This window comes from Colobus angolensis, unplaced genomic scaffold, assembly GCF_000951035.1.
Source record: "Colobus angolensis palliatus isolate OR3802 unplaced genomic scaffold, Cang.pa_1.0 Scaffold157, whole genome shotgun sequence".
NCBI classification, from domain to species: domain Eukaryota; kingdom Metazoa; phylum Chordata; class Mammalia; order Primates; family Cercopithecidae; genus Colobus; species Colobus angolensis.
The window spans coordinates 2809617-2821376 of record NW_012114677.1 but is presented as its reverse complement, the minus strand read 5'-3'; the positions used below and the strand labels follow the sequence as shown (position 1 = coordinate 2821376).

At 38.6% G+C, this 11760-nt stretch overlaps 1 protein-coding gene across 1 annotated transcript in view; it reads right to left on the bottom strand.

Annotated features, from left to right (window-relative positions):
• Positions 1 to 11760, bottom strand: part of LOC105508061 (zinc finger protein 732-like) — a 48588-nt gene that overhangs the window by 22137 nt on the left and 14691 nt on the right. The window contains 2 exon segments of the mRNA XM_011936831.1: positions 7388 to 7483; positions 8309 to 8435. Of these exon segments, the coding sequence (XP_011792221.1) occupies positions 7388 to 7483; positions 8309 to 8435 (223 nt within the window).

Sequence of the window (11760 nt, the reverse complement as noted above, 5' to 3'; positions counted from 1 at the left end):
CCAGCCTGGGCGACAGAGCGAGACTCCGTCTCAAAAAAAAAAAAAAGAAATGTAAGAATTATAACTCTACAATTTTTAGAAGAAAATACAGGAATAACTTACCTATAACATCAAACACATGAGCAACAAATTTAAAACCACAGAAAAATGAGACTACATTAAATTTATCTCCACACATTAACATAAACACTTAGTAAGAGTCCCATGTAAGAAGCACAAAAGCAAAAAATTAAAAATTATGTATTTGACAAAAGTTAACATTTCAGAATAAACAATTCCAAAAAATCAACAAAGAATAAGTAACATGATTAACAAATAGACAACAGATGAAAATGTTCCTCCAAAGGTTAAATACATACAACAATTATTGAGAAAATTTCTAATTTTTAGAATAATGTAAGGCAAAAACACAATAGGTTATTATTGTTCATTAATTAGGATGGCCAATATCAAGCAAAGAAAAATGTTGTAATTAATGTAGAGAAACTGAAACTCTTGTGCACTGTTGGTGGGGAAAAAGTAATGCAACCACCTGAAAAAAATGTATGGAGGTTCCTCCAAAAACTAAAAATGAAGTTATTATATGAGCCAGTAATTCTACTCCTGGGCACCTATTCAAAATATCCAAAGTATATCTGAAAGAAATATTTGCACATCCATATTATTGCAACAATATTCACAATATGTATTAGTTTATCCTCGTATTGCTATAAATACCTGACACTGGATAACTTATTTTTAAAAAGAGGTTTAGGCTGGGCGCGGTGGCTCAAGCCTGTAATCCCAGCACTTTGGGAGGCTGAGGTTGGCGGATCACGAGGTCAGGAGATCGAGACCATCCTGGCTAACACGGTGAAACCCCGTCTCTACTAAAAAATACAAAAAACTAAAAAACTAGCCGAGCGAGGTGGCGGGCGCCTGTAGTTCCAGCTACTCGGGAGGCTGAGGCAGGAGAATGGCGTGAACTCGGGAGGCGGAGCTTGCAGTGAGCTGAGATCCGGCCACTGCACTCCAGCCTGGGCGACAGAGCCAGACTCCGTCTCAAAAAAAAAAAAAAAAAGAGGTTTAATTGGCTCACGGATCTGCAGGCTGTACAGGAAGCATAGCAGCTTCTGTTTCTCAGGAGGCCCCAAAAAGCTTCCAATCATGGTAGGAAGCAAAACAAGAGTGAGTCATCTCACACAGTAGGAGCAGAAGCAAGAAAGAGTGTGGAAAAAGGTGCTTTTAGAAAATGAGATCTTTTTAGTTATTAGGGAAAACTGCAGAACTCTTCATTGGCTTTCCTTTACCTAATGATTTCTGTGAAGTGAGACTTGGGTGGTGGGAAGAAGGAATTAGACACTCTACCTGCCACCCTGCGTGTGTGTGCACTTGCACACATGCTGTCTACATGTAATCTACTCCCTTTACTTTCCTTTGAAACTGGTAAGGTTAAAATAGGGGAGAAATCCTACATGTTGCAATGATAGCTTTTTGGAAAATTTAAGAAATCAAACTTTGCAGGCTCTCCATCTTGATTTATGCTTGAGTTGTTATGTGCCATATTTGCTTTGATTACCAGAAGTTTTACTAAAATGTTGAAGAAATAATTCACTTTCATCTGCTTTCTAGATTTTGTGCATCTCAGTTCATAAAGCAAAGCTTGTTGATAGCATAGTTTTCTAAATGCTGCAAAGCCATAACCACTACAAAGAAGTTTGAATGAGGGATTTTTTTCTTTGTTAAAATAGTTCATGTTTCTGTAGAAATTTCACTTTTAGATTGAACTGCAATGGATAAGCTATCAAAAATAAAAAGAAAATGATATCTCAGGAGTAATCATTCACTATGGCAAAGACAGTACCAAAGTGGATGGTGCTACCAACGATTCATGAGAAGCCAACCCTATAATCCAATCACCTCCCATCGGGCCCACCTATATTAGGGCTTACAACTTGATGTGAGATTTGAATGGGGACACAGATCCAAACCACATTATTTACAAAAGCCAAAACAGGAAAACACTCAAACATCCTTCAACAGCTGAATAATTTAAAAGGATGTGGCTTACACATACAATAAAAAATTATTTAGACACAAATGAAGATAATCTTGTCAGATGCCACAATATGGATAAATCTTAAAGCCCTTATTTTAAGTGAAATAAAACACTAACGAAGTGACAGTTTATGAGGTTCCACTTATATAAGATATTTTATGTAGTAAACTCCTAGAAAACCTAAGTAGAAAATTGCTTGCCTGTAGTTAGGGTTGTGACACCCCAGTGGAGTCAAAGATCAAGGGGGTTTATTAGGAAAAAGCAGGCCCTCACCAGGTGGCCAACTCCAGAGCCCATAGACATGGCTACAGACAAGGAAATGATGCACAGAGCTTGGTCTTACTGAGGATTCCAAAGCAGTTCTGTAACCTCTCTCAAATTCAATCTCAGCTATAGTCCAGAGGTGGTCCTTCCCATCAAGAGACCTGCAGGAAGACACAGCCAGCCATGGCCCTGGAGGCAGGCCTGCAGATCCTGGCCTCAGCTGTGGTCCCTGAAGCAGCCCTGTGACTCAGTTCTAGCCATATGTAGTCACAGTCTGTGGCCATTCGTACACACTCAGAGGCCCACAGAGAGACCTGTAAAAACTGTTACCAGGTAGTCAGCAAAAGCCAAACCCATTCATACACCTGGTATTTGGGCCATAATATGCAGACAAACTTCAAAACCTTAGCCTACTGCCTGCCATATAGATTAATGTCCTCAAGGAAATCTAATCTTTCCAGGGCCCAGAAAGAATCCATAACTGTCCAACTCTCTGGCAACACAACCATCAAACACAGAATGCACAGCAGACCCAGCATCACCCTTGTGACCCAGCTACAACCCTTCTCTGCAAACCCAGAGGTAATCTCATCAACCTGGGGACCCAACAAAAGGAGATGTTTACCTGCCAAAAAAATAGATCACAGAAACTGTAAATCATTGTTAAATCCTTAAAATATACAGACACAGGGTTGCTTCAGGGACCACAGCTGAGGCCCAGATCTATAAGCATGCTTCCAGGACCACAGCTTCTATCTTAACATATTATCAAAAGTTTGTATCAGAACAATTAGGCAAGGAAAAGGAGAACAAGGCCCTCCTGCTTTCAAAAGAAGTAAAAATGTTACTGTTTGTAGATAATACAATCATGCACATACATGAAATCCTAGAGTAGAATAACAAAAACTGAATAAAGGCATTCATGAAGGTACAAGGATACATAATCAACACATAAATATTTGTGGATAGTTTTTTGGTTTGTGTTTATGAGGCAGGGTCTCACTACAAGGCCCAGGCTCATCTCAAACTCCTGTGCTCAAGTGATCCACATGCCTTGGCCTCTAAAAGTGCTGGAATTACAAAAATGAACAATATACCTGGCCCAACATACAAATATTTGTTTCATGTCCATAAAGTAACAAAATTTCCAAAAAAAGAAAAAATTCAATTTGCAATACTATAAAAAGAAATTAATTCAAATAAATTTAACCAATGAAATAAAAAATTTATACACTAAATACAAGATATAAAATCTAGTTTGTAACAATAAATTTAGACACTAAATACAATAATGACAAAATTGAAGCAGACACAAATCAATAAAAACATATTCCATTAGGATAACAGATACTGTCAAAGTATATTATCGAAAGTGATTTGTAGATTCAAATGGATCCCTACCAAATTTTAGTGGCCTTTTTCACAGTAATAGTAAACACAATTGTAAAACTTAAGTGTAACCTTAAACAACTGTAAATAACCTGAGCCATCTTGAGAAAGAACAAAGCTAGGGTCATCATACCTTCTAATTTTAAACTTTATTTAAAGGTTATAGTAAGCAAAAGAGTATGGTATGTGCATAAATACAGATATAAAAACCAAGGGAACAGAATACACAGTCCAGAAACAAATCCATGCATACAAGGTCAACTAATTTTGGCAAGGGAACCAAGAATATACGATGCAGAAATTATACTCTTGTCAATACATGGTGCCAGAAAAACTGGATATCCACAAGCAAAAGAATAAAAGTAGATCATTTTCTTACACTATACCCCAAAATTAACTCAAAATGAAACATTTAAATGTAAGATAAAAAACCTTAGAACTCCTGAAGAACACATATGGAAAAGCCCTGTTGATACTGGCCTTGGCAATAACTTTTTTGATATGCCATCAAAAGCATAGCAACAAAAGAAAACACAAGTGGGACTGTATCAAAGTAAACTGCTTCTGCACAGCAAAGAAAAAGAAAACAAAATTTCTAAAAACCCTACAGGACATAAATATTTGCAAGCGATATATCTGATAAAAAATTTGGGAGGCCAAGGCAGGCAGATCACCTGAGGTCAGAAGTTTGAGACCAGCCTGACCAACATGAAGAAACCCCATCTCTATTAAAAATACAAAATTAGCCAGGCATTGTGGGGCATGCCTGTAATCTCAGCTATTTGGGAGGCTGAGGCAGAAAAATCACTTGATCCCAGGAGGCGGAGGCTGCAGTGAGCTGAGATCGCACCACTGCACTCCAGCCTGGGAAACAAGAGCGAAACTCCATCTCAAAAAAAAAAAAAAAAAGTTAATATCTATATCCAAAATGTATAAGAAACTTTTACAATTCAAAGCAAAACGATGATGATGATAAGCCATTCAAAAATAGGCAAAAGGTTAGATTTTTTTCCCCCAAAGAAGACATACATACAAGGTAAGTGCTATATGCTGCTGGTGAGATGTAAATTGATAAAGTCATCATAAAAAACAGTACAAAGGACAGGCATAGTGGCTCACACCTGTAATCCCAGCACTTCGGGAGGCTGAGATGGGCAGATCATGAGGTCAGGAGATCGAGACCGTCCTGGCTAACATGGTAAAACCCTGTCTCTACCAAAAAAAAAAAAAAAATTAGCTGGGCATGGTGGTGGGCGCCTGTAGCCCGGGAGGCTGAGGCAGGAGAATGGCGTGAACCCGGGAGGCAGAGGTTGCAGTAAGCCGAGATCACCCCACTGCACTCCAGCCTGGGCAACAGAGCAAGAGTCTGACTCAAAAAAAAAAAAACAAAAAAACAGTAAAAAATAAAAATGGAAATATCATATAATCCAGCAATACCACTTCTGGGTATACTACCAAAGGAAATTAGCACCTTGAAGAAATATCTTCAGCCCCATGTTCACTGTAGCAATTTACAATAGCCAAAATATGGGGGGGGTATACATATACACACACACATATATATATACACACACATACAGTAGAATACTATTCAGCCATAAAAGAAAAGGAAATCTAACCATTTACAACATGGATAGATCTGGAGGACATCATGCTAAATTAAATCAGCCAAACACAGACAAAGAAACTGCTGCTGCTTCTCACTTAGATGGGGAATCTAAAAATGTAAACTCATAAAAGCAAAAAATAGAATGGTGGTTGTTGGTGCCTAGGGGTGGGACCACGAGGAGATGTTGTTCAAAGAGTACAAATTTTTAGTTATAAGTTGAGTAAGTCTGAGAAATCTAATGTACAATAGCATTAGATTAGCAAAATAGCATTGTGTTTATAGTTAGTAATACTATAATGTATGCTTACAATTTGCTACAACAGTAGGCCTTAAGTGTTTTTATTACCAAAAAAAATGGTTATCTATGTAGGTAATAGATGTGATCAACTTGACTATATTTTAGAATAAAATATATGCATATCAAATTATTACAAAATATGTGGATATCATTACATTGTAAACATTAAATAGTTATACTATTTTTACCAGAAAAATCCATATCACACATACACAGATGTACAGTAAGTTCTCACTTAATGTAAAAAACAGGTTCTTGAAAACTGCAACTATAAATGAAGCAATGTTGCTATATACCAAACATAACTCTTGTTTATATCAATTAAACTCTGGTAAAATTTGTTTGTTTGTTTGAGACAGAGTTCTGCTCATGTCATCTAGACTGGAGTGCAATGGCGTGATCTTGGCTCAATGCAACCTCCGCCTCCCAGGTTCAAGTGATTCTCCGGCCTCAGCCTCCCAAGTAGCTGGATTACAGGCACCCCCTCACCATGCCCAGCTAACTTTTTTTATTTTTAGTAGAGATGGGGTTTTGCCATGTTGGCCAGGCTGGTCTTGAATTCCTAACCTCGTGATCCACCTGCCTCAGCCTCCCAAAGTGCTGGGATTACAGGCGTGAGCCAACGCACCCAGCCCTAAGATTCACTTTCTAAAATGATATGTTGCTTCACTCAGTTTCCAAGAATCTATCAACAATGTTAAGAATTTACTATACACATATATAACTTATTTAGGTATATGTGAGAGAAACATATTTTTATGTAGCTATAGATAGATACATCTAAATGACAGAATCTCAGGCTTCCTCCTAAATAAGAATTATATATATACTAAATAAATTATAACCGTTACTAAGAAATAAGGTAACGATTGAATGCTTAATATTAGCAATGTTCTAAGCTGGTTAATATCATAGTACATTTAAGAAATCTAGGTGAGTAAATATTTTAATCCAGTGGGGGCCAAACCTTTGAATGAGAGGGCTTTTTTGCTTATCTAAGGTGGTGGATATCACAAAAATTATTCACCAACCTTTTTCTTTAAGTTCATCAGCTATCATTGGTATTAATGTATTTTATGTCTGGCTCAAGACAATTCTTCTTCCGATGTGGCCCAAGGAAGCCAAAAGATTGGAAACCTGTGCTTTAAACTATATTATAATTTGAAAATTTGCACATAGTTTAAATCACAAATCTCAGTTTATACTAAAACAATAACATTCTGAAGTAACATTACATTTTTTTCATATTTAGGAAAATGCTTGTTCTGATAAAACTGCTGAGTAAGAATTTTTGTAGAATTATATTTGCAACCGCTATAGGATTAAAAATCACTAAGCAGAAAAGATACAACATCTCTCTCTGGTGTTCCTGGGATTTCTGAACCAAATTCCAATATGTCCACTACTCGCCTTACACATTTTAGACATGATACAAAAAAGAATATTTGAAAAAAATACATTGACATAGAGCTCAATATACATGTATTCCCATGTCTCCAAAAGCAATGGAACAGCAGTCAGATCATGCAGCCTCTTATAAACGATAAAGTAGATATTGGCTCTCCCTGTAAACTTGAAGGGAGATCACTAAAGAAAAAAGAGAATTCTTAGAAGATTTAACAGCGTGGGACAAAAGATGTCCCTATTCGTGAATATGAGAAAAAAATGCAGTCTTTTCAGAAATTATTTACATTGGAGCAGAGTTTCCCAAACTACATTTGAAGGCCTGACTTCCTTCTTGACCTTGTTCCCCTGGCCTGTGTCCTCTCCTTCATTCACTGTCACCTACCTGGGTGTTTGGCTACTGTCTCATGTATCTTCACATTGTAGGGCTCCTTTCTTTGCTCCAGAAAGGTGACCAGGTCTGAGTTAGAGATAGCAACACCTGTTTTATTTTTAAAAATTCACATGACTTGGCCGGGCGCGGTGGCTCAAGCCTGAAATCCCAGCACTTTGGGAGGCCAAGACGGGTGGATCACGAGGTCAGGAGATCGAGACCATCCTGGCTAACACGGTGAAACCCCATCTCTACTAAAGAATACAAAAAACTAGCACGGGCGAGGTGGCAGGCGCCTGTAGTCCCAGCTACTCGGGAGGCTGAGGCAGGAGAATGGCGTGAACCCGGGAGGCGGAGCTTGTAGTGAGCTGAGATCCGGCCACTGCACTCCAGCCTGGGCAACACAGCGAGACTCCGTCTCAAAAAACAAAAAAAACAAAAACAAAAACAAAAATTAACATGACTACTGTTAGGGATTCTCCAATTACCTACCTAATACTATACTAAGAAGAAAAGAGAAATTATGGAAGATCCTAGATAATCCAAAAATTGTTTCCTGACAGAATCCTTAAAATATTTAAGTATTTTAAATCTGTGGGTTCTAAGTTCCACTACCAAGTACTACTGAATCAAAATAAGCAATGCAAATTGCATTTTAAGATGTGGGAAACAATATTTTATGTCATTGAATTTCGAGAATTACCACTAACCTAAAATGGAGGACACAAATTAGCTCAAGAAAAGAGAAGGTTTACATAAAGATAAAACATCTTAACAATATTCTTTTTTACACCAGCAAACTCCCAATAGTTTCCTAAAGAAAGAAACTGAAATTAATTCACACAAAGCAGAAGCTCCCAAGAGACATTCTACAAAAATAGAAAATCAAACTCTGAGGGAGTATTAGGAATTATGTATTGAAGTTATCCTCACCCAGGGAGACCAGGTTTCTGTAGTTCTCCAACATCACATCTCTATATAAATTCTGCTGGGCAGGGTCCAGGCATTTCCACTCTTCTGGAGAGAATTCTATGGCCACATCCCTGAATGTTAAGTGTTCCTGAAAATATATATGTATCAAGTGACAGAGGTCTTAATTTGACTACAGGTGAAATGAGTTAAGAGATCTAGTTCTGACCTGTGACTGACTGGGATTATCTGAAAAAATAACTTTCAACACAGTAATGTTCTCTAAAGTATTCTATAGCTCTGCGGAAAACAGAAGGCATTCCAACAGTTCCTGTTCCTGCAATAAAAATAATGGGCTACACTGACCTGCCCCTACCAAAACCAAGCAGAGTAGGCCCTGTGACCTCCTGGAAAAAAGATTGAACTCACCTCTCATGAAAGTATCTGGAATGCCTCACGCTTGACCTTGGCCTCGCTGTAATATGCAAGGAACTTAATTTAAAAATCAGAAATGTTTCCACCCAGAACAACAGACGGGGTCTGTGGGGAGGGCACAAGTGATTTCTCTTCAAATTGTACATGTGATCCTACTGGAAGACTGTGCTGAGAGTCACTTAGCTAAGCACTGCCTCTCAAACTTCAATGCGCATAATAATTATTTGATATTCTAGGCCTCACTGTAACAAAATTTTGCAGGTTTGAAGAGTTCATGAATAAGCTTCTTATAGCAAGTCTTCTGTTAATGCTGATGTTCCTCCACCTAGACACATTATATTACCACTCGGCTAGAGAAAGCAGGCACGGCACAGTCCCTTACCCCAACAACCTTATCACAACACAAATACTTTTCATCCCAAGACAAGACCACAAATCATCATCCTGAAGCATTAGCATTCTCTGCCAGATGTTTAAAGTTTACAGAGGCTGGAGATGGTGTCAATGTCTGAGTAAGTCTGCATTTGAAAAACAACATGTGGTCCAGGCACAGTGGCTCATGCCTGTAAATCCCAGCACTCTGGGAGGCAGAGGCGGGGGGATCACAAGGTCAGGAATTTGAGACCAGCCTGGCCAATATGGTGAAACCCTGTCTCTACTAAAAATACAAAAATTAGCCGGGCGTAGTGGCGTGCGCCTGTAATCCCAGCTACTCAGGAGGCTGAGGCAGAAGAGTCACTTGAATCCGGGAGGTGGATGTTGCAGTGAGCCGAGATCACACCACTGCACTCCACCTGGGCGACACGCTGAGACTCCATCTCAAAAAAAAAAGAAAGAAAAAGAAAAAAGAAAAACATGTGCGCCTGCATTAATGCGATATTGATGGAGCACGTACTATGTACTCAGGAGTATGTGACAGAGCACTTTGCTGAGACAATCACATTATGTGTTAATTCTCAGGACATCCTGGGAGGTGGGCACGAGGTGTCCAATACTTCTCAGGATTTAAATGCAGGGCCCAAAATTACCATTTCCTTTCCATTTTCCTACCACTGATTTGTTTTTTAAAGGTATAGAATAACCACTCAATATAAATACATCACAAAGAAACAAAGGATGTATTAAATGCAATTCAGAGAAATTTATTTTTGTGTTTGTATTTAAGATTTGTGGGGAAAACAAAAAACCTACTAAAACTGCAGAGATGACAGGTTGCTGGATGAGATGTCTCCAGAAACACTGGCTTTAATTGTATAAAAAAGATTTTAAGGCCCAAAAGTATACAGCTTTTCCCCATTTATCTGCTTTTGTGTTTCAGGAAATTGGGAGCACTAGCTCTGGAGAGGCAATAGGAGTAGTCACTCCAAACTCTGATCTCCTCTAAGCAATTCCAAGAGATTTCAGTGTGGGGTCAGACCTGGACAAGGTTTAGCAGAGGGTGGATCTGGGCAGGGTTAGGACAGAGACTGGGCCCTAGATTTCTGTTCTTATGCCACTAAGTTTTTTCAGTTTCGTCTTTTCTAAGCCTGCCCAAGAGAAATTTGATTCCCAGATTTTATGAAATTTTAATCTATTTTAGCCACTTCTGTGTGTCTTTAATAACATACAACAAGGAATTTAACCAAATCCCTTATGTTTCTCTAGAGCAATTATATTAAAAGCTAAATATTTATTCTCAGCAAGGTGAAAACAATACTAACAATAACAACTTCTGTCAATGAATACTCTTTTCAGGTGGTGGCATCAAAACTCACAAAACAATAAAAGGGAAGTAACCCAAATGAAGCTTAAGTGTCCTGGACAGTCTCCGTCTTTGTACTGAACACATGATGCTGAACTCAATCATTTATTCATGTGCTCCAGACTGCAAGTTCCTTGAAGGTAGGGACCATGACCGCTTCATCTCTTTTTCTAATGGACCATATGAAATAGAAGCAATTAGCTTATGGATCAGTTTGAGTCTCCAGATCCCACTTTTCACCAAAAAAAAAAAAAAAACTAGAAAACTGGAGCAACTCTTATCTGGGTATAAATCAAGGAGATTCTGTGAGGGGAGGAATAAACCCTGAAGGAGTCATTTCTCTTCCTCTAAAATGGGAGCAGAATTAGACCTTGCTGTCATACTGACCCCAGTCTGCACAGGACATCTTCAGATGTCTCAAATACAGATGGCTGGTGAGAGTGTCCCCAGTGACCTTGGGCTGATATCCCCATAGTGATCCAGGCAGGAGAGATTCAGGCTCAATTAGTGGGATGCAAACAGAAAATGAAAACAGCCCTGGCGAAGCTGCAGATCCTGGATACAGATGTGATAGCCCCTGTCCATGATCAGCTAACTCTAAGGCAAGGGGAAGGACAAAACTACTCTACTGCAGTAACACAGTTTACAGGGAGGCATAGTTGTGACTTTGGCTCTGAATATTTTGTGGCCCTGAACTCCCACTGCTAAGGTGCTTTTTTACAGGTAACAGATTCTGCCACAGGATTCTGTTGATACCAGAAGCCTCCCACAAAGCTATAGCAGGTCACTGGACAAGATCTGGAAAACTCAAAGGGCTCCACCTATGATGAACTCTCATGATACAGAAAATGTCTTCTATGAGTTTTCTTTATGTCTTCAGCCTAAAGTCTGGTCCTGTCTTGTGAATCCTAGGCAGAGGTCAGCTTTTATGTGCATATTCTAGGTGGGATCAATGTGCCTCAGCATTCTTAGGGATTATAGCAAGCAGAGTAAAACCAAGGAAAGATTCTCTCATGGAGGCTCCTTCAACACATTCTAAAGAATATTTTGACCTAAAAGGAAAAACCTGGGGTAAACATAAGTAGACAGTTTTTGGGCCAAAGCTTGAAGATGCAACACGGGAATATAAAACTGCCCTGAATATACACTCCAATTAAAAGCAGTTACGAGTATACATATATATACGTATACATATACATGCATGTGTGTATACATGTGTATATATACACACGTATATATGTATATATACACGTATATACACGTGTGGATATATGTATAGATACATATATATATATATATT